At 55.2% G+C, this 24,900-nt stretch overlaps 2 protein-coding genes across 3 annotated transcripts; both read left to right on the top strand.

The window, feature by feature from the left end:
* Positions 1 to 3,381: 3,381 nt before the first annotated feature.
* On the top strand, positions 3,382 to 10,808 carry KCNK16 (potassium two pore domain channel subfamily K member 16). The gene is made up of 5 exons (XM_036907151.2): positions 3,382 to 3,803; positions 6,408 to 6,522; positions 7,554 to 7,720; positions 8,569 to 8,734; positions 9,047 to 10,808. Exons 1-5 carry the CDS (start codon positions 3,591 to 3,593, stop codon positions 9,268 to 9,270), a joined length of 885 nt encoding a protein of 294 aa, XP_036763046.1. The 5' UTR covers positions 3,382 to 3,590; the 3' UTR covers positions 9,271 to 10,808.
* A 201-nt stretch (positions 10,809 to 11,009) lies between these two features.
* Positions 11,010 to 24,235, top strand: KCNK17 (potassium two pore domain channel subfamily K member 17). 2 transcript variants are annotated; one of them, XM_057493818.1, is made up of 5 exons: positions 11,010 to 11,360; positions 14,246 to 14,360; positions 19,036 to 19,196; positions 19,473 to 19,683; positions 23,519 to 24,235. In XM_057493818.1, exons 1-5 carry the CDS (start codon positions 11,145 to 11,147, stop codon positions 23,824 to 23,826), a joined length of 1,011 nt encoding a protein of 336 aa, XP_057349801.1. In that variant the 5' UTR covers positions 11,010 to 11,144; the 3' UTR covers positions 23,827 to 24,235. The 2 variants fall into 2 exon arrangements, with proteins under 2 accessions (XP_057349801.1, XP_036763045.2); XM_036907150.2 differs by having other exon boundaries at positions 19,509 to 19,683.
* The last annotated feature ends 665 nt before the right edge of the window (positions 24,236 to 24,900 follow it).

A 24,900-nucleotide genomic window follows, 5' to 3' on the forward strand; every position in this document is an offset into this window, starting at 1 on the left:
GACCACATTTACCCATGGACAGAGTCCAGACCGTTGAGGATGCTAAGGCTGAAGAGGTTGCTGAGACCTGCCTGAGATTCCCCAGACATCAACAGCTGAGATTTCTAAATGATATCCAAGAGAACTCTTCACATCTGAGCTTTCTAGGGCAATCACATAGGATTTGGTTATTACACAGCCATGCAGGTATAACTACAGCCCTAGCTTAAAGCCAGGAATCAGCGAGTCTGCACGGACAAGATGACAGCCAGCACTCTGCTGCCCCATCTCTCCAAACCACGGAGGAAAACCAGTCAAGGGCAAGTTTTGTCACTCCCCATGCTTTCTTCTCCCTCCAAGATAAGCTCACAATGTGGCACGGTGCTGTCTGGGAAAGCTCTGGTGTGAGAAGGGCCTTGTACGGGTAGCTTTAGATCCCCAGATAGCCTCCATGAGCCCAGAATCAGCAGGATGGCAGAGAAGGCGGCTTCCACCCCCACACAAGGGCCCCACCTAAACCACAGGATGGAGGAGGTGCTGTGAAGGACACCTGCCTTCAGCGCTTCTCACAGTGTCCAGATGTCCCTGACGTAACCTCCATGTCTCTGCATGCACCTTGGGTCCCTGTTACCTACTGTTCTGGTTTTGGCTGTAATGCAGTCGAAAAACCCTATGTTGCCACCACTCTCCTGATCATTCCCATACTTGAGAATAGTAAAACTCTCCCCTTTGCTTTTATTTTCTTTAAGATACTTCTCTCTGTCTCTGTCTGTCTCTGTCTCTGTCTCTCCGTCCCTTTTTCAGAAACCATCATTGCTTGTCCTGGACATACTCGCCACAGTGCCTGCCTGCCAATAATCCCCTCCAAGTGACACCTGTAGGTGGGATGCCTCCACCCCAACTGGGGCAGATCAGCCAAGGGTAGTGTTTGACCCAAAGACTGGCAGACACCTGGGAAGTGGCCCACATGAAAAGGTGCTCTTGGACTCAGCCTTATCACAGAGGATTTGAACCAAGAAATACCAAGAGAAAAAAGCAGAGGGCATAGGCGCTGATGCTGCCCAGATGCTGGGGGCCATCCTGGAGCAGATCTCTGGGGCACAGAGACAGGGCAGCTGGGACCAGCGCAGGGGCACCCGGAGGGGAGTGGGCAGGCACAGTAACAGTGGAGAGTTAGCGGCGAGAGCCCTGGCTCCTGGCTTCCTACCATAAATTATTTAATTTACTTGAGATAACTGGAGTGTGTTCCTATTCCTTCCAACTCAAATAAGCCTTGAACAATTTTAAAAAAAAACCTTATGTAACCATTGGGAAGCAACAGAATGCCTAACAGTGGCTTAAACAAATAGGGTTTATGTTTCTCACACCTTTGGAATCTAGAGATAGATTCCACTGGGCATCTTTGCTGTGCTCTTGACCTTCCCCTCAAGGACACAAGGTGGCTGGCAGGGTCACCTGTTGACTTCAGGGCACAGGAGGAAAGGTGGGTGGCTGCAGCAGACCCCCTGATCAGGACAGCTCCACTACACCCCACATCTCACAGCCCACCCTGCCCAGACCTAATTGGACAAACTGGGTCACATGGCTGTCCAACTACAAGGGAGCTTGGAAAGTAGGTGCAAGGGACACTGTCAATCCTCTGATTCCCTCTGATTCCCCCCATTTCCGTTCCCTTTTCCCTGTTTTCATGTGTTTTGGCTTTCAAAGGCCTGGCCTGCCCCTGGGAGTCTGCAGTGGACTGTCCACTGGAGCTGTTTTGTCTGATGACGCACAAAACCCAAGATTCCCGGATGGCCAGCTGGTGGGAGAATATGAAAGTGTGGCTCCCCTGCCTCCACTGGGACTTAAGGGGTGTGCTCTATAAACCAGGGCTCTCCGGGAACCAGGCTGCGCTGGCGCTAGCGTGCCTATTGCCCACGCCCATATCGGTCTTCACTTACTCCACTGCTGACACACAAACCCTCCTCTCAGGGCTGCTCCTGGGGAAGCCAGCCCGGGACAGCGGGGAGCAGAATTGGCATGATGGGTTAGACCAGTCAGGCTCCACTGCCTGGGGCTGACAGATACAAACGTGGGGTTCTGTTACCCAGGAAGGAGGGAAAGAATATGGGGCTGGCAGCTCATGGTGTCCCCTGTCAGAAAACATGAGCAGAGAACCTGGAACCTTCACACACTGCTGCGGGACATGTAAAGTGGTGCAGCCACTTTGGAAAATGGTCTGGCAGTTCCTCAGAAAGTTAAATGTAGGGTGACTATATGACCCACTAGTTCTACTCCCAGGTACAGACTCAAGGGAAATGAAAACATACATCACCACAAAACCCTGGTTAATAGTCATAGCATCATTATTCATTATAGCCAAAAAGTGGAAAAACCCCAAATGTCTATAACTGATAAGTAGACAAATAAAATGTTGGTATATCCACACAATGAAATATGATTCAGGCATAAAGAAGGATGAGGCACTGACATGCTACAACATGGATGGACCTTAAAAACCTTATGCTGATGGAAGAAGCCAGACACAAAAGGCTTCTTAGTATGAGCACACATATGAATTGTCTGGAATAGGGAAATCCACAAACAGAAAGCAAATTAATGGTTGCCACAGGCTGGGTGGATGGGGGATGATGGCTAAAGGGGCAGGATTCCTCTTCAGGGTGATGAAAATGTTGTAAAGTTGTTCACAGGGATAGCTGCATGACTCTGAACATACTAAAAACGATTCAGGTGCATGCTTTAAATGTGTGAATGGTCTGGTGTGTGAATCATATCTCAAGAAATCTATTGCAAATACACACAGAAGCAAGGAAGAGAAAGAGGATAACACCCTCAGATTCACCGCCCCGAGAGCAGACGCTGTCCCAGGGCCAGGAGACACTTCGCTTCTTTATTCACGCGTACATCTCACCAACATACCATCCTGTGAGGGGAACCAGCAGAAGCATCGCAAACAAGGAATATCATTGGCAAGAGCTATGGGGCAAATGCGTCTGACTTAACAGGAGCATCAACCCTGATATGTTCCTGATGAAGAGAGTCATTTGTCTATTTGCTTTGCCATGATTTGTCACCCAGTTTACTCATCTCGGGTTCCCCCAATAGGCAGGCCAATTTTCTTAACCCCATTTTGTAGCCCAGGCAACTGAGTACAAGGTTTATTCACACCCGTTCTGACTTCTTCCCAGCTCCTAAGCTTGGGGGCTTGAAGCCATCATGGTGAAAAGCTGGGGGCTGCCAAGGGGGCCCATTTGGGCCTGGACAGAGTGAAAGGGAGCATCAGATCTGGCCCAGAAGTACCCAACTCGAAAGCCAGAGGGTGAGCCATGGTGGCCTCGGGAGGACCCGGTAGGTCTCCCTGAGGGGTCCGTGCCACTGACCTGCTATTCTCCCTGGAAAAAAAGGGCTGGGTGGGGGGTGGCAGGCCTGTTTGCACTTGTGGTACTTAGCGCAGCCAAGCTGAGCCACATTGTTCAAACAGACTCCCCAGCCTGCAGACACCTGTGCTGAGGAGGGTGAGGCAGGCAGCAGCCTGGACGCAGGTCCCTGGGTGCTTCCCGCCTCTCCTTCCACAGCCAGCCCCACGGCCCTGGCAGAGTCCTGGCCAAGCCATGCCCCGCACTGGGTTCTGCAGCTGCTGGGGCCGCCGGGTGCTGCCCCTGCTGATGGCCTACGTCTGCTACCTGCTGCTTGGTGCCACCGTCTTCCAGCTGCTGGAGAAGCAGGCAGAGACTCAGTCCAAGGACCAGTTTCAGTTTGAGAAGCTACGCTTCCTGGAGAACTACACCTGCCTGGACCCGAGAGCTCTAGAGCAGTTTGTGCAGGTGATGGGAAGGGCTGGTGTGGGCTGGTGGGCAGAATGGGGCTTCTCATGGCAGGTCCAGGGTCACCACTCAGGGCTAATGCCCTGTTTGAAAGCAGTATGTGGTGGGACAGAGAGGCAGGTAAGACTTCATGCTGGATTCTGGCTCCAGGTCCACATCTAGATCACTGTGTGACATTGAGCAAGTCACTTAACCTTGCTGGTCCCAAATTCCCTTGTCTATAAGGTGAGGAGAATGATTTTATACATGCTGCAGACATTTGTCATAAATCAGAAGCAATTTCTAAGCTGCACCTGCTGCATCAACATGAGCTGGGTCTCTGTGCTGTGTCAGTGCTCTCAGAACTGTGCACATTTCCGTCCGTGCACCCTTAACCCCAGCCGCGGACTGCCACTCCTGCCCTCTTCCCGCTGGCTTGCCTGTGCTCACTGCACTGGAGAGCTGCAGGTGGGAGCCGGATAAAGGTCAGGAGCTGTTACCATGCCGGCCCTCCCCAGTCCCATGCCACCTGGAGCTGGGCTCGGGGAGTGGCCAGGGTGTCTCTCTGGTGGCAGAGCAGTCACCCCCTACCAGGGTCCCTTCTGCTTCCCTGTACAAATTCCAGGGCCCCAGCACCCTCTCCCAGAAACAAGGCAAGACCCAGTGTTGTGGGGGAAGATAAATGCATTCCAGACTGTGGGGCAGGGTGGGGGTGTGTGAAGGGGGTCAGTGATGAGCACATGACAACACCCATCACAAAGGAACAAGCCAGGTGCACAGTCATCACAAAGATAATTGGCATTTGTTGAGCATTTACAATGTGCCTTAAACAGGAACAGGGGCCAAGCATTTTACATGTGTTTCCTCAATATTACCTATTACTATCACTAGCTCCAGTTTGTAGATGGGAACTGAGGCACAAAGAGGTGGAGAATGTCAGCTCAAGGTCAGCGGTGGAGACAGAGCTCCCACTGTGCATATTAGCAGTAAGTGATGGGGGCGGGGCGCAGCCTAAAGTAGCTGTTCTCAAAGCGAGGCCTTCGGACCAGCTGCTTCAGCATGGCCTGGGGGCTCCTGAGGAATGCCACTGATCATGCCCCACCCCAGGCCCACTGAACCAGGACGTCTGCATGTGAACAAGCCCTCCAGGTGACGCCGGTGCCCCCTCAAGATAGAGAACATCTGGCCTAGAAGATTGACTGGTAGGCTGGGCGGTCAGAGAGGACTTTCTGGAGCTATGAGAGACCCATCCAGGCCTTCTTCTGGGAAATGAGGCTTCTGGCCTCAGACTTCATTTCCTTGCTCTCTAGCAGTACAGGGCTGGGGCCATGACACCCCTCTCAGGGCTGGGAAGGATCAGGAGGAGAAGGGAAGATCACACTTGGAGGCCCACACTCGGTACCCTTGAGGACATCAATCCCCCCCTCAGCGGGATAGGGAACCTCAGGCTGGCTGTGGGGGTAGCTGGGTCTAAGACAAGAGCTGTTCCCAAGGAGGAGGGCCTCCAGGGAGTGGGTGCAATTCCAGAATGTTCTGTCCTGGCTTCTCTGCATGTGTGGGAAAGAGAGGGAGGCCAAAGTCCACATGTAAAAAAAAGCCATTTCTGCCAAAGTGAGGAAAAGCAGACTGCCTGTGTCAGGACACCCAGACCCGCCTGGCCCACTGTAGCCACCCCACCCTGCCCGGAGCACATTTGCCCAGCCAGGGAGAAAACAGTCCCCACAGGAAGTAGAGGCCCATGCACCCCTCCCCCACAGCCTCCCTCCATCTACCAAGAGGCAAGCTTGTACTGCTGCCCTGGGACAGTTAACTGCTGCAGGGGAGAGAAGTGAGAAGCAGATGGGGGAGGGAGCCCCACGCCAAGGAGGCCGGCCTCAGGGACTCAGGAGGGGCTCAGGCTCAACCCTGCAAGTGCTCAAGTTCTGTAAACACACACCCAACATACACAATCACATAAAGCATGCACACACATGCAACACACAGTACACATGCAAACGTCACATTTATACCACATACCACACATATACAGCACCACCACTACACACACACACACACACACACAGGTCCTATGCCCTGGCCTCTGATGGAATTTCTCTTGTAGGCGTAGGCAGGGACTCACCTGGGGACAGCAGAGAGTATGGCTGCCAGCTCACCTGGAAGCACAGAGAACACACAGAGGCTCTCTGTCTCCCACCATCAATTCAACAGGAAGGCAGCCCCATGCTTCCCTCTGGCCCCCAAACCTCACATTCCCAAGTAAACCCTTCCAGAAACATCCAACCTGAGATCCTCCCATTGTCTGGATGGCGCACTTGCGTCTCGCCCTCTGGGCCACGGGCAGCATCTTCCACCTGGACCACTCCTTCTCAGGCCCATTTCCCCCCCATCAGCCCATGCTTACAGCCCACACCTCAGCTAGCCCTGGCCAGTGGAGAAGAGTGGATTTGGAAGCTAATGACCTTGGGCAGGTCACTTAGCTACTCAGAGCCTCCGTTTCCTTTTACACAAAATGGAAAGGAGACTAAGAATGTCATCGAATGAGATGACAGGAAAGCACCTGCAGAGAGCTGGGATAACAGCCAGTGCCTCTTCCCCTGCTCCTCCACCCCATGCTGCCCCCCATAGGTCATCATGGAAGCCTGGGTGAAGGGTGTGAACCCCAAGGGCAACTCCACCAACCCCAGCAACTGGGACTTCGGCAGCAGTTTCTTCTTTGCAGGCACGGTCGTCACCACCATAGGTAAAGGGTCCGGGTGGAGAAGGGCTTCCCCAAAGTCCCTATCCTAGTTTGAATTCCCCAAAAACAGATGTTGAGACACGGTGTGGTTTATCTAGAAGATGATTCCAGGAAGCAGGAGTACAGAAGTGGGAAAGTGAAATGGGAAAGGGAGAAAAGGCAATAAAGTTTGCATTAGTGAGCCGGTTACTAGTGAGGGCGAGTGGCCACTCCCACCGGGACCCTCTGGGACACTAGGTAGAGCCCATGCTCAGAACAGTCCCTTTGAGGGGTGAGAGTGAGAGTATTTATCTACCAACTCCTGCCCTCGCTGGTGGAGAGCTGATCCTAGACCTGCCCACAGACCAAGCACACTCCTGTGGCCAGAGAAACCTCTCAGGCCGAGAGATGCAGGACATGGGGTGGGAAAACATCATCAGCAAGCCACAGGTGACACCTGGTGTCCCAAGGGAACACTGACACCATTTGCTACACCTCTTCAGACAAAAAACCCACACAGCCTCCCACAAGGAAACCCCCAGACCCCTACTGACCCCAGTTTCCCCATCCATTCAATTAAGTCCAATTCCACACACCTTCCTTGAGCTCAGGGGACCTTCGAAGCAGATGGAGGAGGAAGGGGGTACAAATTAGGTCAGATCCAGACTGGGCCCTCAAGGAGCTTCCAAGCCAATGAAGATGAATAAGAAAAGTACACCAAAAACAATAGTACAAGGCAAAGTAGATAATTAGATAGAAATGACAGAAAGTACTATGGGTAATCACACCTAGTAGGGAGGAAGAAGGTAGCGGTTGGGAGGGCTTCCTGCAGGCAGTGTCATTGGCAATGTCATTGGAGATGGGCCTTCAAAGACAAGCAGGAGTCTAATGAATAGAGATCATTCTAACAAGAGGGTGGAAAAAGTGTTCATGCAAATGGGCAAACTTCCCCTGCACCTCCCATGGGCGGTGGAAGACCAAGCTCTGCTAAAGTCTATGGGGGAGGCGGTTCTAGACTACCTCTTCTCCATATTTGCACACTCCTCTCCCTACAGGATATGGTAACCTGGCACCCAGCACGGAGGCAGGCCAGGTCTTCTGTGTCTTCTATGCCCTGGTAGGCATCCCGCTCAACGTGATGTTTCTCAACCACCTGGGCACAGGGCTGCGTTCCCACCTGGCCACCCTCGACAGGTGGGAGGACCAGCCCAGGCGCTCCCAGGTAGGGTCTCTCTCTCCCTCCAGCCCTCCTGTGACAGAACGTGTTGCAGGTTGAATCCCCTAGAAACTGACACTGAGATCAGTTTGGTGAGCAGGGTATTCCATGGAGACATCCATGGAAGAAGAGGATTGGGCATAGGGAGAAATGGATTGCCATATGAGTCAAAGTCTTGGACAGCCCCTCAAAGGGCTCTGCAGTGTGTGGGGGCCATCAGAATTGCCCCACAGTGGCTGAAATGGCCAAGACTTCATACCCCTGCTCAATCAGGCACCAGGTTGCCTTCCTGGGAAAGGTATGCCCATGGGCCAGGCAGTTCCCTATAGCTGAAGTACACCCCAAAGGAGTTGAGAGCTGGAGGCTGCCTGCTGACAACTGGCTAACAAGGCCTCCCTTGAGGCACATCTGAGTGGTGCATCTCTGTGGTCATCACAAAACTCCAATATCCCTTCCCATGATTGAAACAAACTCTAGGCCACTCAGCAAACTGCCAGTACCCACCCCCTTGCAAAGGCAGGCACGCTAGGAGGACAGAGTGTGGATGTTTCAGTGACCATCCTCCATCCCAGATTTGAGTCTCTGGGTAGACCTGTACAAGTATGATCCCCAGGCCCAAAGGAGTCTCCGAATTCCAACTTGACCAACCTATGCAACCCTTCTGACCAAAGATTTCTGCAGCCTGGGCAAAATCACATACACAGAGATACAGTCTCCACCCCAAAGGTCTGCAGGGCAGAGAAGGGATATAGCTGTGGCCCAGCCCCACTCCCAAATTTGCCCCAGAACCCACCACCACCATACAATCCTGGAGCCTTCCAAATGGACTCAGAGAAAGACTCTCTCCTTCCCAGCTGCTGCAGATCCTGGGCCTGGCTCTGTTCCTGACCCTGGGGACCTTGGTCATTCTCATCTTCCCACCCATGGTCTTCAGCCATGTGGAGGGCTGGAGCCTCGGTGAGGGCTTCTACTTTGCCTTCATCACTCTCAGCACTATCGGCTTTGGGGACTATGTGATCGGTAAGAATAAGGCAGTCACGTATCTCAGGGTGGGGGCCGCCGGCCTTCAGGAAATGGGGAGGTGTCAGCAGAGGGTAGCTGCTGAGGATCAGATAGCCCTTGGTTATTCAGGGAAGATGATTGGCTTGTGAGGCTGCTGTGGATTCTTACAACATCCTCAGAAGTCACTGGTCTTCGACCCGTTGCTCTTTCCCCCAGGGACCTCCATTGCTGATCCTTGTTATGGAGAGGCTGGCAGGGGCCCCTGTGGAACCTGAGGGTGGTTGTGTCCTCAGACCATTGGCATTTATCATGTCCCCCCTTCCCTGCCAGGCATGGATCCCAGCAAGCATTACATCTCTGTGTACCGGAGCCTGGCAGCCATCTGGATCTTCCTGGGCCTGGCGTGGCTGGCGCTGGTTTTCCCACTAGGCCCCCTGCTTCTGCACAGGTGCTCCCAGCTCTGGCTGCTCAGCAGGGGTCTCAGCCTCAAGGAAGGGGGAGCCCCTGAGACCAATGGCCCCCCCAGGCCCCAGAAGATCCCCATCTCTGCATGAGGCCCCGTGGCCCCAGGAGCCCTTCCCACTCCCCCCACTACCCAATACACCATTTGGACTTCCTGCTCCTCCACCTCCTCTCCCAACCCACTCGCTTCCCAACCAGGGCTGGTTTCAAGGAACTTCCCAGATAAAGCACAGAGACAGGAGTGTCCAAGAAAGCAACAGAAAGGAGATGTCAAGGCAGGATCAAAGAGATGTGTGTGGAGTAAGATGTACACTGTTGTCCCAAAACCCCTTTCTCAAAAGTGACCTGGAAAAGCTGAATCCAGACGTGGATCACTGTAGCCAAATCTCCACACCCTCCCTGCGTCTCCCTCCCAGGAGACCTTATCCAAGACAGCAAACAAAGGGTGATTTTATTGTTGCCTCATTTGATACATGCACAGTGTGCATTTGTCAGGCTGCCATGTGTCAGGCGCCCGAGATACGACAGTGGAAGTTCCTGCCCTCCATGTACATTGAATCAAATGGAAGGACTTGGCAAACAGAGGGGCAACACTGACCCAGTGCCCAAAATGCTATGATGGCAGGGCACACCAGGTATGACAAGAGCCCCTAGGAATGGCTGGGCAGGGACTGTGCAGCAGCTACGTGCAAATAGGATATGTGCCCTCAGTGCAGCGGTCTCTCAAAGCCATGGCGCCAGTTCCCCTTGCCTAGAGGTCTAGAGCTGTCCAAAGACAAAGCTTAGGAGCTTGTGGGTGTCCCATCCACTTTCCTGGGCATGGCTTCCCCTGACCCCTCAAGGACACCTTTCGACATCACTACCCTCCTCTGGGCTTCTGTCTTCTTAAGACCCTTTCCGGACACTCCCTGGGAAGATCTCAGCAAAATTCCAGGAAATGAGCTCTGTAGAGGCCTGGTCTCCCTTGGGAATGCACTCTGCAGCCCTGGCCTTCCTCCTGCCGGATGGGACATCTCTGGCCAGAAGGAGAGGAGAGATTTAAATCAGCCCATCCCAAGGCCCAGCTTCACCAATGACTGCAAAACTCAGCCCCTACCTCTCCCAGCAAGGCAGGCCCACAAGTGCCAGGGGACCTCTGGACAAGACTGAGAGAAGACTATGAAGCAGAGGCAGAGCCAGATGGGACACCCAGGGAAGGATCTACAGCAGCTAGAGTTTACACACCAGGACTTCCTGATATGGAGGAGAGGCCTGGGAAATTGAGGTCTCCCAGACACTCCTTAGATACCCTGGACCCTTCCTCCACTCTGGGTGTGGGAGGGAGTTAAGGGGGCCTCTTCAGAAGCAGGGAATGAACAAGCCCACTAGTCAAGGCTTCCCTTGCCTCCCAAGCTCATGGACAAGGGGTGATCAGCTGGGGTTCCTCATCTTTGGGGACACAAAGGAAAGGGTGGTTGAGTAAAAGGCCCAAGGAGGACTCGCATCAAGTGCTTGGCAATAGTCTCAAGGTCTAAGGACTTAAGCAGGGGCCCTAAGACAATAAACTTGGCTTCTGCTTTCTCTTCCTCTTGAGTGCGGTCTCCAGGAGCCCCTCCCACTGTTGCCACAGAACAGGCTGCAGAGGCCCCAGGCCCGTTCCCATTCGGTGCATGCTGTCACCCAGCAGCCCTCCCCAGCTCCCTGAGCTGGGCCTGGGGGGTGAGCACTCCATACAGATTATAGGCGGGGCCAGATGCCCACAGCTCAGACCTCTTTTTGTCCCTGGGATTGGATCCTGGGGTGGGGTGGGGCAAGGCTGTCCCATCCCTTAGAACGCCCCCCTGCTGAGAAAACTGGGCACAGGCAGGCGTTGGCTAGAGAAGGGACCAGCCCAGCTCCTAGCCTTTGCTTTCTGCCTTAGCCCGAGTCCGTGGCTCCTGGCGCTGGCCTCCCTGCCGCTCCTGTTAAGTCCAGACGGCGAGCCCAGATGGCGCGGGAGGGCAGGGCCAGGGGCTGTAGGGTGCCAGGCACCTTGCTCCTGCTGCTTGCCTACCTGTCTTACTTGGCACTGGGCACGGGCGTGTTCTGGGTGCTGGAAAGCCCCGCGGCACAGGACTCTAGCGCCAAATTCCAGCACGACAAGTGGGCGCTCCTGCAGAACTTCACGTGCCTGGATGGCCCGGCGCTGGACTCGCTGATCCGGGTCAGGGGCGCGCGGGGTGGGCCCGCGTGCGGCGGGATGGGTCAGGGGAGCGCGGACTGCGCTGGCAGAGGGAGAGAAGGCGCGTCAGGCCCGGGACAGGGAAACGCTGCGCGCGCTTACCCAAGAGAGGCGGCGGGCGGAGGAGGGGCTCCCGAGGGCCGGGCTGGAGCGCAAGGGAAAGGGCCCCACTGCAGCGAGGGGCGTGCGCGGCGCGGCGCCGGGCATGAGCCGCCCGGCCCGGAGGGCCGCGTGGCGCGCACAGCCCGACCTGGGGATGAGGACTCGTGGGGGCGCGCTTGCCCGGCTCAGGAGCGGGCAGGGCCGACGCGGGACCGCGCGGCGGGGAGTTGGGGTCGGAAGCTGGGCGAAAGACGAAAGGGCTCCTTCCACAGAGATGCTGGGTACAAATCTGCGGATTGGGGGCGAGGACGGCAGGGGGCGCTGGGTGGCGTCGAGGAGCAGCAGGACGGCGAGCGCGGCCGTGGGAATCTGGCGTTAAGGGGTGCGGGGCGCGCTTGTGCCGACGGGTGAGTGGAAGGGGTCCGGCGCCTGCGCCAGTGTCCGGGCCTTCGAAGGAAGGGCAAACGCCGGGCGCTCTTCCACTGAAGCCGCTTTGCTCTGAGTCTTGGGACCCAGGAGCCGGACGCGCCGCCCTAGCCGCGGAGGCCGGGCTGAAGGGGGCGCTGGCGGGAGGATGCAGAGGCCGCTGAGGACACTCAGGGTGTGAGGCTCGTCGGCGCGTGGGGAGGCGGCGAGGCAGGAGAGGGTTCTTCAAGGACAGAGCATCGCAGGTGGGTGGAGGTCCCCGTCGACTCTGGGCAGGCGAGGCCAGACTGGGAGCTGCTGGGATTTGGAGGATATATTAGCATCCTGGGCCCTGGCTTGGGCGCGAGGCCCAGACAGCTGCCCGCTAGCCCGACATCCCCGCCCTGCAGTCCCACTGCCTCCTCCACCGGGGAGGGCAAGGCCTGTGCCCCAGAGTCGCCAGCCCAAAGCCAGTCCCCCAGAAGGTAGCAGGGAAATGTGTCGGAGTGGGAAGGGACTGGAGCAGATAGGGGATCCTGAGCTGTTTGTCCTGGACCGGTTCAGCAGAACCTGGAGCTGGGCAGGGGAACCCTGACGATCTCCTCTGAGGACCTAATGTAGTGCTTCCACACCCGCCTCTGAGCTTCTACAAATACAGCCCTGCTGCCTGGTGCTGGAGGCTGTGTGACATTCCCCTTGCAGAGTTGCCAGCAGCCTGTGCCCAGGGAAGATGACTGTGATGAAGATAATGACAGTAAATGCTTCTGTGTGGCACTTACCTTGGTGTCAAGCATCGTCCCTAGGGTACTGACCTGTATTAACTTGTTTAATCTTCACCTGCCTCACAGGTATAGCATTATTATCATCCCCATTTTAGAAATGAAAAAACTGAGGCTCAGAGAGATTAAATCCAAATACATGGCTACATAGCCAAGGAGCAGGGCTGGTAACTTCTCCGTGCCGCCCCAGTGTGGGTGTTTCCCAAGGTTCCCAGTAGGGCTTGCATCTCTGCACCCTTCCCCACAAACGCCTCCTGCCCCACCCCTACTTCACCCCCTTCCTCAGCCCTCCATGGCTTCAACCATCCCCAGGAATAAAGATACAGTGTCTCCAACTCAGACCTCCCCACTAGTGCAGACGTGTACCTGCAACTTCCTAGCTGCCCTCAAGTTTCCCCAAGGTCAAGATCAAGTAGCCCTCCTCCCCCCAGCCCTGCTCCTCCACCAGTTCTAACTCTGTGGCCCCACAGCCACACACCCTCACAGTGGTCTTAGATGCTTCCCCCACAACCCACACCAAATAGGGCTTCAGGCCTGGGCTTCTGAATATTTCTTCTCTGTTCCTCCTGGAGTTCTCTGTGCCAGAATGCAGGCCAGGAACTCTCCACTCTTCCCTTCGGATCTGCCAGCATCTATGCTGCCAGCTGCCACAGACCACAAAAACTCGACCTTGCCTCCCCCTTGCTCAGGGACCTTGGAAGAGGCCTGCCCCTCCATGCCTGGCATGGCAGAACCAAGCGTAGCCTGGCTGCCAACTACTTTTGAGCCTCCCTATTCTAGATCCCAGACCCAGCCCTGCCTCCTAACCTTGGCTTCTGCAGTCCCTCCTGCCTAATGTCCCCCCAATGGAGGCAGTCTTAGCCAACCTTCAAGAAAAGCCAACTAAAACATCACCCCTTCCATGAAGCCTTCCACCCTTGCCCCCATCAGAATGAACCCCTTTCTTTTCTGAATTCCTATGGTTCTGTTCCTAATAATGATGTTGATAACAACCACTTGATGCCATGTTACACCAAATACCTCATTTAACCCTCACAACAACTCCATGAAGTAGGTGCTATTAATATTCCCATTTTACAGATGAGAAAACTGAGGCACAGAGAAGGGGATGTCTGGCTCATGATCACACAGCTGCACAGCCTTCATGCCTAAAGCAACACTGATTACACTAGTTTAGAGTTCAAGCTGATCGCTGTCCCACTGAGGCCTGAGGTCATGTCTCTTTCATCTGCAGTCCCCTAAAGCACCACATGGTGGGCTTGGCCAGCACTTGTTGAGGACTCGGCTGTGCAGGGGAGAAAATGACTCCAGTTCTTCCAGTCACTGAGATAGCCTGGGCTGACCTGGGCACTGGGGTAGAGAGAGGGAACAGGGCTGACCCCATGGTCCCTGCCTCTGGGGAGCCCCTTTTTGGAGGTAAATAGCCTCCTTGGCCTGGATGGACTGGGATCAAAGAGAGGTTATGAAGATTGTTCAGAGTTGTGTATGTGTGTGTGTGCATGTACACGCACATGTATGTGTTTGAATGTGGGGGCTCGGTCACCGCACGGAGCCTGGTGGTCATTGCAGCCTCTCCCCCAGGGCATTGTCCAGGCGTATCAGAGTGGGGACATCGTCCTGGGCAACACCACCAGCATGGGGCGCTGGGAGCTTATGGGCTCCTTCTTCTTTTCTGTGTCCACCATCACCACCATTGGTAAGACCACTATGGGGCCAGGATGGGTGGGGCTGGGGAGCATGGCCTTCCCCGAGGGACAGGGCACCTGTGCCTCTTGGAGGGGTTACTAGGGCCTCATGACTCCAGTGTAGTCAAGCACAGCAGCATAGCCATCGACCGGGAGCAGAATCTCAGGCTCACTGCAGATGGGCTGAATCAGTTTCTGCCTTTTATCAAGCTCCCAGGTTTGTGTGCAATGCTCAAGTTTGTGAAGCACTGATCTAGGGGACTTCTGCCTCACACAACCTGAAGGAGGGACAGAAATCCAACATGAGCCTTTTGACGCCAATGTTCTTGGCCTTGGGGAAGAAGTGGCCATTCCTGGAGGCCTCTCCTCAGCTCACAAAGGCACTCCCTCCCCCTCTTCCCTCCACCCTCTCCAAGCCCCCTTCCTCCCTCATCCTTGGGGAACCCTGAACAGCTCTCCTTCCTATTTCTCTGACCCTGCCTCAGAAGAGAAGAGGTGGAACTTATCCCAGGAGGGTACCTGGAGGCTATTGTGAAGGGAAGAAGAGCAGCCTAGATCCCTCCAGCTCTGAAACCCCAGAAGTAATTAAGTGGAGCCATCCCAAACCTCTGCCCTGGTACCCAGCCCCAGCCCCTGCATGACACTGGACTCACCACCAGGTGGCAGGCTGACACTGCCTGTGGCTCAGGGGCCTCCACAGCTCTTGGCCAGCAAGGATCGTGTCCCCAGGAACCCACTACCCCAGCCTCGGCTTCTGCAGAGAGGAGCCAGGCAGGACACTTTCCATCTAGTTTTAAATCAGCCAATACTACCAGGAAGCAGGTTTCAGGACTGCATGGGCGCTTGGGCAGTCTCCACCTTGAGACAAGCGTGCTTGGAAGGCCCCTCAGACTCCAGGGATCCTGTGTCCCTGCAGGGATTGGCCAGGACAGTGTTTATTCATCTTTACGCCCCCGGGTCTAGTACCAGGCCCAGCATACAGCAGCCACTCAACCAACACAGACAGGTTAATGAACTCCAAAAACACCCCCTCCACCAGCGTTTATTGAGTTTCAGGGCAATAGGGGATTGCTGCAGTCACTGTAGGCCATGCCTCCCAGGTAGTGGGGGTCTTAAGTCTCTGAACCCCACACTCCTACACCCCTGGCCCAGGCCTGCCACTTTGGTCCACCGAACTCAGGGTTTTGCAGCCTGTCTCTTCCCAGCTCTCCGATTCCTAGCCTGGACTATTTCCCAGTCTAATATCTGAGCCAGCTCTGAGGGAGAGGAGGGCAGAGGGACCCTACCCTCCTTCACACAAGTGTTCTACTCATACCAGCCTCTGTAAGGAACACATTTACTCTTGGGATTTCATTTTGTCCATAATGATCCAACGGCCAAGGATGGGGCTTATATGTTCATGTCACAGGTGAGGAAACTGAGGCAGAAAGAAGTTGCACGACTTCCCCAAGGTCGCATAGCTACTGAGCAGCAGGGCTGGAATTTGAAACCAGCCAGAGGACGGCATTGCTCTTTCCAGGAGGACCTGTCCTTAGAGGGTCCAGAGGCTAGGGCAGAAATTCTAAGCAACAGGAAGAAAGAGATGGCCGTCTGGGGTGAGCAGCAGGGAAGCTTGAGACTCTGACCGTGACCACACACGCACACCCTCGGAGGGAATGTGGAGAGACAGCAAGGAGAGGGGAGGGGAGAGATGTGGCCCCCGCAGGACACTCCGTAAAGGAAGGAAAGGGTATTCTGAGAGCCACAGCAGAGGGCTGCCTCCTTGGTGCCCCTGTTACCAGCACTTGTAAGGGTTGTACATTCCAAGCCCTAAAATGAGACAGGGTCTGACAGACACACAAATACTTCTGGGCCAGCAGAACAGACCTGAGCCCTGAAATTGCTTGTCATTGATGAACTCATCCCTGGCTTGCTCATTTGTTCAGTCAGTTATCCATCCATTCATTCAACAAACAGACTGAGTCCCTGTGTAAACCAGACAATTCTAGGGGCTGAGAACACAATGGTGAGCAAAGCTGGCAAGTCCCTGCCCCTGGGGAGCTGCATTCTACTGCGAGGGCACACACAATAGACTAACAGTTACATAGGCGACATTCAGGTTATGGAAGGTGCATAGAGAAAAATAAAGCCAGTTAAGGGAGTCTATAGTGACGGGGGAGCTATTGTAGATGGGGTGGCCACTGAAGGCCTCACTGATACTGTAACGTTGAAGCAGAGACATGAAAAAAATAAGGGAGAAGTCACATAAATACCTGGGGAAAGGACCTTCCACCAGCAAGTGCAAAGGTCCTGAGATAGGAGTAGTGTGAGTAGTTGTCTGGGGAACAGTAGATTGCCTAGAGAGGGCTGGAAATGAGGGCTAACTTCAGAGAAGGTGCAGGAGAGCCCAGGTGACAGGTGGGAGACATACTGAAGTGAGAGGTGGCTTAGAGGGGCCATGGCCACAGAGCGCTCAACAGGCTGGTGAGGACATCGATGTCCACTGATTCAGCTGACCTGCAAGCTAACTGAGAATGACTAGGAGAAAACCCATTTACTGTCAGCTTGAGAATGGCACAGGCCTCTGGGAGGTCCTCCCAGGTCTGGATCTAAGGGCCACCATCCCACAGGTTAGAACTGAATAAAGAGAACACCAAGGACAGAGGATGGTACTTGGAGGACCCACAGCTGGAGGAGGAGGGATCTACCTCTTCCTGGATGAAGTGGAAAGAAGTCCCTCCTTTGGGGGAAGGAACCCATAAAGCCTAAAAAGGGGAGATGAATGGACTCTAGGGAAGGCCTCTGATGTCCTCAGACCAGAAGCTGGTTCAGTGGAATTTGAGCACTCATCCATTCATTCATGCAACAGACATTTATTTAGTACCTTCTGTGTATGATGCTTGAGGGTTCATATTCCCATCTATAACATGCCTCTATTGTGCCCTTTCACTCCCACACCACTCTGTGAAGCAGATGCCAACATTCCCATTTTATAGATGAGATAACTGAGGCTCAGAAAGGTCAAGACACATGCCCAAGTCCCATAACTTACAAGGGGCACTGCTGGGATTCAAGCCCAGGAAGTGCCTCTGATGCCAAAAGCCCAAGTTCTAGACTAGCACATAATTTGGGACCCACTCTCTTGGGACCATGTGCTCACACCCCTCGGTAAGGTGGGTGAGTGTGAACCACAGTCTCAGGACAGCACAAGTGAGTGCAGAGTGTGTGGGAGTGTTGACCCGGGCAACAGGAGGGACGGAGGCAGTGACGTGGGGCAGCACGCAAGGCACCCATTCATCTCGCACATCCACACCTGTATTTCCCGTTCATTCATTCATTCTTGTAGTCACTAAGCGTACGTGTGGCGAGCACCTATTAAGTGTCAGGTTCGGAGCCAGTTGCTGATAATGCAAAGAGTATTAAGACCCAGCCCCAGCTCTTGATGGACTCATGAACCTTGGGGGAGGCAGACATGGAAGTGAATCATTCTCATACAGTGGGTCAGAGCCTGGCAGGGAGCTGGGGGAGCCACTCCATGGGAAGGCCAGGCCATTCGTAGGTAGGCAAGGAGGGAAGCATGCTCTTGGCAGAAGGAGCACAGAGGCATGAGGGGCTCTGGGGGTCCAGTGGAGCGGGACTGTGGCCAGAACTGGGAAAGCAGGGAACCAGATGTGCTCGGACACAGGCTGGGTGAGTCTGGACTTTCCCCAGCAGGCAGGAGGAGTAATGAAGGGTAATAACCTGGGTGATGTTATAATCAGGTTTGCACTTTATAAAGACAGACAGTGCTGGTGACTAAGAAGCGGGGAGGGGGAGAACAGTGAAGGAGGGAGGGGTGTCCAGGCTGACAGAATCCTTTCGGGAACACCTTGTTCTCCCCTAGCCTCCCCTTCCGTTATCCTCACAACAGAGGTGCCAACGTCTACCTCCCCTGGCCACCTGCTGGTCCACTGTCTGCCTCTTACTCCCAAAGGTGTTGGGCGGGAGCCTGGTGTGCTAGGTAGGACCCTCCGGAAGTCAGATACTAGGACAGAATGTGGTGTGAGAGAGCTTGTAGGGGAGAGAGAAGCTTTTGGAGGACACAGAAGGGTGGGAGCCTCCGACTGCAAAGCCGGTCTGATACCTGGGAAGGGAGAGAGGGAGGGAAGGGCCCGAGAGGGCCGAGCTGTAGCCTGCAGCGTGACTCTGAGAAAGGCGTGGCCGGGGCATGGGAGCCGGAGCAGGATTGCCGTTAGAGGGGTGCTGGGTTGGCCTGCCCACCCGCCATGGCACCTGGCCCTGCTGTGGGCTGGGAGTCACTGGGGGCAGCATTGCCTCAGCTTGAATGGGGCCGTAGATCTGGGAACTCGGCAGCTGGGGGCTCTGCACCCTCCCGTGCCCCTCTCCCACATTCCCTGCCCACCCAGAGAGGGAAGACATGAAGAGAGGAAAGGAGATTCTCACACCCCGTGGCTGAGCTCATGAACATCACTCTGCCTCCTAGAGCTTCGGTTTTCCACTCAGCAGAAAATGGGGCACGATCCTCACTCAGAAGGGTGGGTGTAAGGTGGGCCTGAGGGAATGAACAATGGGGCCCCGGCACAGCGTCTGGCATGGGAGAGGGAGGCTTCAGTGAACACCAGCCGCCGTGGCCAGAGCGGGTCAGGCCTGAGGGCCCTGGGGATGGGCAGTTCCTCTGAAGTGCCCACCTCCCCCATCTCTCCTCAGGCTACGGCAACCTGAGCCCCCACACTCTGGCCGCCCGCCTCTTTTGCATCGCCTTTGCCCTGGTGGGGATACCGCTCAACCTCGTGGTACTCAACCGACTCGGGCATCTCATGGAGCGGGGGGTGCACCGCTGTGCCCTCAGGCTGGGGGGTGCCTGGCAGGTGAGGGGGCCACAGGGGTTATAGGAGAGTTGGGATGCTGGTGGGGATATGGTGGCTTCGGAGGTCACTGCCCAGAATGGGGGTCTTTAGTAGTAAAGGGGCATCAGTGGGGAAGACATGGTGGGACTTGGTGGACGGGCAGGCCACGAGGTGGCCAAGTTCTTGGCTGGGAACCTGGAGCTGGGCGGTCCTGAGCCAGAGCCAGGGCGGGCGCTCTTCCCCATAAGGGGGCTGCCCCCAGGCTGTCTGCTCCCCCTGCCCTCACGTTCCGGGCAGACGCCACGTGGGAGCTGGCGCCATGTGCACCTGCAGGACACGGCCAAGGCCCGGTGGCTGGCAGGCTCCGTTACCCTCCTCTTGGGCCTCCTGCTTTTCCTACTGCTGCCGCCGCTGCTCTTCTGCCACATGGAGGGCTGGAGCTACGTGGAGAGCTTCTACTTCGCCTTCATCACCCTCAGCACCGTGGGCTTTGGTGACTACGTGATTGGTGAGCGTCCCTGGAGGGCAGTGGGAGGGGAGGCCGGGACTGCGGGGCTTGGAGGCCCAAAGTCCAGAGGACACGGCCCTGGCAGGCTCGGCTACCTTTGTTGTGTGATGGGACTAAGGTCACCCTGCTAAAAAGTGACAACCGGAGTTTGAACTAGTGCTTCTTGCTGTAAGTCACACCCCTGGCCTTCTTGACAAACAGGGAATGTCCACAGGCCCAACTGTGGCTCCCAGAGCTCACCCCAGGAGAGGAGTCCCTGGCCTCCCACCCCAGGTAGTTCTCGCCCCAGGGCCTCTCCTGCCCACTTCACCCTGCCCCGTGAAACACCAAGCTCCCTCCTGTCCCCGGGCAGAGGGCCATGTACTCCATTCACAGCCCACAGAGGTCAGGCAGGAGAGTCTGGGAGACCCAGAAACCCCAGCATCCCCCAAATCCCATTGGAAAACAACTGGCAGCCAAACTCTGAGAGCCAGCAAGGGAGGGCTGCACGGCCCAGAGGGCCCAAGGGGGGATTGACCAGTGGTCACCACTCCAGAAGGGCAGGACAAGGGCCCCAGGAACCGCTGGCCTTGCATAGTAAAGCTGAGGCAGATGCCCAGCAAGTGGCAGTAGAGAGACATTCTGTGGGGTGGCAAGGGCAGCTGCGCACCCAGCTCAGCTAGGCGCCCAGCTAAGCCTCCTCATCCCTCTCTGCTCCCTGCCCCTGAAGGGAATTGGCACCACATGAGCAGGGACACCGGCACCACCACCACTCTGGCCTCAAGGGGGCTCTTCACCCTCCCTCTGCAGACTGCCTTACGCATCCCCTCTCTGGCCCTCAGTGTTCCTATCTGCAACATGAGGGGGCTGGGCTGGTGATGGCTAAGCCCCCTCTGTGCTTCTGGCCTATGTGCAAGCTTCCCTTCCCTGAACCTCTCCTCCTCAGGAAGAAGGGTCTGGGGTCAGGGGCCTCATGCTGCCCTTTCCTGATATCTTCTATCCTGGGAAGGGGCTATTGCTCTGGAAGGAAATCTTTGGGAAAGTTTCCTCCAACTCAGTCATACTCCCACTTCAAGTGGAGAGATGTATCTGATGGCGCCTGAGACCAGCAGCTCCAAAGAACATACCTTCCCCCTCACAGTTCAGAGAATGATGCTTGGATCTGTCCTCTCTTCTCTGTTCCGTAGTCCAGGGAATGTTGCATCTGTTCCCACTGCCATTTCTGTAGTCCAGGGAATGTTGCATATAGCTGGTTGCACAGGTTGGGCACTGCCCACTCTAGGAGGCTGCCATTCACACAGAGCACATTGAGGATGGCATCTCTGTGAGGATGTCCTGAGGCCCTGAAGTCCCCTGAGGCAGGGCAGGGCAGGGGGAAGAAGGGGCACCCTGGAAATGGGAAGAAAAGCCTCTGCCAGCATCAAGGGAGGGTGAGACATCTGCACAGCCATCTCTACAGGAGTGAGGAGGTCTGATCAGTGTCCCTGCTACCCTGTGAGCCACCTGTGGAAAGTGGCAGGGCATGGCAGGGAGCTGGTGTGTGGGGCACAGGCCTCCCACAGCCCCCTTCCACCAGACACCCTGAGCCAAGAGGCCTGGTCCAAACCCGTGAGGGCCCTCTAAGCCCAAAGGGGTTGCCCAGGCTCTCCGCTCCCCCCAAGGAGCAACAGGCAAAGCTAGCCCCTTCCCCATATCTGCAGAGATTTCTACTCGCTCTGGTTCCCTTGGAAGCCATTCCAGTGCCTCATGGCAGGTGCCCGTGCCGAGAGCCCTTGATAGCCTCCTCTCCAGAGGCCCAGAGAGGGGAAGGAAGCTGATTAAAGTCACAGAGCAGGCAAGCCAAGGGCAGGTCTAGGATAGGCTCCCAGACCAGACCGCCTCATACATGTATGTTCCAGAATCTTCCATGGCTAAGAGTGGACAGACCCCTCCCTCACTTCTTCCCCATGTCTCTCAGTTTTCCCTGTCCTCCAGGGACAAGGTCAAACCCCCTTCTTGGGTGGGAATGTTGAGGTCCAGTGCCTGGACTCCTGGTGTCCACTGTCCCTGTGCCACCAGCCACTAGGGGCGCTGTCTTCTCAGCCACTCCTTTTGCCCAAAGGCCCTGGACAGAGCAGCCACCAGGTCCCAGCTGCCTGCTCCTCCTTGGCCTCACAGACCCCGCTTCCCCAATTGCATTTACAACTCAGTTGAGCGCCTTGCCAGCTGCCAGGTCTCCTGCCACTTATAATTTCAGCTTGAAAAAATGAAATAAAAGGGGGAAAGAACGCCTCCTCCCCTCTGTTGCCGTGAGCAAGCTGAGCTGGCAGGCAGCAGGGGCAGAGAGCTGGCTCACAGCTGATCTCATTTGGGACCGCCAGCGGAATCGTGGCCCCATAACCCAATCAGCCTAATCCAATCCTGGCTCCTGCCAGGCAGCAAGGTTGGGTCCAGGTCTGCAGGCTCATCCCTATGTTAGGGTCCAGGAGAGGGGCCCAAGCCTGAAAAGACAGGGAAGGGAAGTCATCTTGGAGCTGGCAGATGGGGTGGGGCTTGGACGGAGGGGTGAGTGGTCCAGAGAGCTAAGACAGAAAAGATGTCCAGGAAACGAGGACAGATCTCAACCCTTTGAACAATCCTAATCTGATAAGGAAGGAAAGACAGACTCCCAGGACAGAGGGAAGGACTGAGTTGACATGACTTGTCGAAGCCTCACAGGGCCCTCTGTCCATTCCCTTCCCCAGCCATTACTTTTCCAGTCCTGACTCTTTGGGAGTCACCAGTGTGGGGATCCAATGGTGACTAAAACAATCACCTGACCACAGATCTTGGCTACCTGTTATGTGTCAGGCACCATTCTGAGCACTTTAGTTGCATGGACCCATATGAGAGACAATGTGGTCCTAGAGGGTAGACACACTTGCTGTCTTCATTTTATAGAAGGGAGGTGGAGGCCCAGAGAGAATAAGTAGCTTGCCCAGCAATAGCACGTGGGCTGTGAAAAAGTGTAAGAGAGGGGCCCAGCCTAGTCTCTGGGAGTGAAGTCTGAGCTGAGCTCTTAAAGGTGAAGGGAAGTTAACCAGGCCAAGATTCAGAAATGAAGAGCATTCTGAGCTGAGAGGACAGCAAGTGCAAAGGCCCTGAGGCAGAAAGAATACTAGGTGGAGAAAAGGCAAAAAGGCCAGAGTGATTAGAGCCCAGCTCTCGGCGGTGGGGGGAGTGGTAGAGAGGGGGCCTTGGGATAAGAACTCAGCACGTCATCCTAGAAGCCAAGGAGGAGAAATCACCTTCCCCACTAGTTTCACAGGCGAGGAACCTTCAGACAGATGAAGGTCACACAGCTGGTGAGAAATGAGGCAGAATTCAAACTCTGGGGCCTCCATCTGCTCTTCCTGAAGCTCCTGGCAAGCTGCCTCCCTTCAGATATGAGAACAGCAAAACCAGAGAGAAATAGGCAAACAACAGAGAGGGCATCAGATATTCTTGGAGGGCTTGTTAAAACACAGATTGCTGGGCCCACCCCCAGGCTTGCTGACGGAGTAGATCTGGAGTGGGGCCCAATCGTCTACGTTTCTACCAAACTCTCCAATGACACTGATGCTGCTGGTCCAGGGACCCCACTTTGAGAAGCACTAGGATAAGGCAAACAGAGTCCCTCAGAAAGACAAAGAGGAAATTTCGCTTCCAAGCCTAAGGTGCCAGTCCAGGGAAGATTTCTGGAAACTGACAGAGGTGACCACAAGGCCAGCAATCCCAGACCAGCCTGGGCTTCCCATACTCTGCTCATAGGCATCAAGCCATGTGTGTTCATCTGTGTTTTGGGAACATGACCCAGACTTTCCCAAGCCTCTATCCTCTGACGTTGCCTCTCCCTCAGGGATGGACCCCTCCCGGAGGTACCCGCTGTGGTACAAGAACATGGTGTCCCTGTGGATCCTCTTTGGGATGGCGTGGCTGGCCCTGATCATCAAACTGATCCTCTCCCTGATGGAGACCCCAAGGAGATCGTACTCCTGCTACTACCACAGCTCCAAGGGCAACTTCAAGCCCCAAAGCTGGAGGCAGGGCCCAGACGGGGAGGCAGAGCCCCACTCTCCACAGCCAGGCTACCTGGAAGAGCCTATGGGAATCATGCAGCATCCAGAACCCTCTACTCAGGTCTCATGCTGTGGAGAGGACACCTAGTCATACTCCAGGATTTGTTAGTAACAAGACCCCTGATTTTAAGCTTGGCACATGATCACTCAGATGAAAGACTACATTTTTTCGTCTTCCTTTAAAGCTAGGGGCAGCTATTTGTCCAGTAGGACATACAGAGAAGTATCTTTGGTACTTAAGGATGTGACTTGGGAGATGTAGGGATGCTTCTCTTCACTCCTTCCTTCTTCTAGCTGGCTGTTAAGCTGATTCAGTGGCTGGAGCTCTGGCAGCCATTTTGCACCATGAGGTACAGGCCATTTTTGAGATTGGTGACACAATAAGGTAAAAAGAGCTTGGACTCCAGATGGTTGCAGAGCCACCATAACAAACCAGAGCTGAAGATCGCCAAACTTGATTTATGTGAAAGAGAAATAAATCTCAGTCTTACTTAAAACACGATTATTTGGGTTTTTCTGTCACTCACAACTGAAACTAATTCTAATATACACATATACCCAGAGACAAAAAGGCAGCATCTGAGACTGGCACATGCATAAGAGAAACTACTCCTTCTCCATGTGAACTGGCCCAGAACTGGTGGGGAGAACAGACTGAGGGCTGGAGTACAGCCCATACACCTCCAAAGACCTTCTAGGGAAACTCACTTAAAGATCTGCTGATAAGTCTAGGGCTGATACAGCCAGCAGGTAGCTGGTCCCAGTTCAGCTGCTGAGAGTCCTTGTGCTATGGCCCACTCACAACACAGAAAAGCCAGGGGCAGGCCAGCGGGCTCCTCTGGCCTCCCCTGCGCCACTGCAACTGAAGGCTCCAACCAGTTCACAAAGCCACATGGATTTTGCTGAGGTCACTTTTATTTGCAGAGTGTCTCACCCTGAGCATGTCTGTCACTCAGGGTTGCTACTAAGGCAGCAGATAACAGTGTGCTGCCCACCACACTCAGGTCCCCAAGCCAGCCAGGAGCCCTGGGCAGTACCAGTCAGCCCCTGAGACCCACCTGCAACAGCTGAGTTCTTGGCCTCAGTGGGCACCTGTGACTGTTCCCCTCCACCATCCTGCAGGTAGTGACACTGGGGTGCAGGGAGCTCCATGTGGCCCTTC

Source organism: Manis pentadactyla, chromosome 16 (assembly GCF_030020395.1).
Source record: "Manis pentadactyla isolate mManPen7 chromosome 16, mManPen7.hap1, whole genome shotgun sequence".
NCBI lineage: Eukaryota > Metazoa > Chordata > Mammalia > Pholidota > Manidae > Manis > Manis pentadactyla.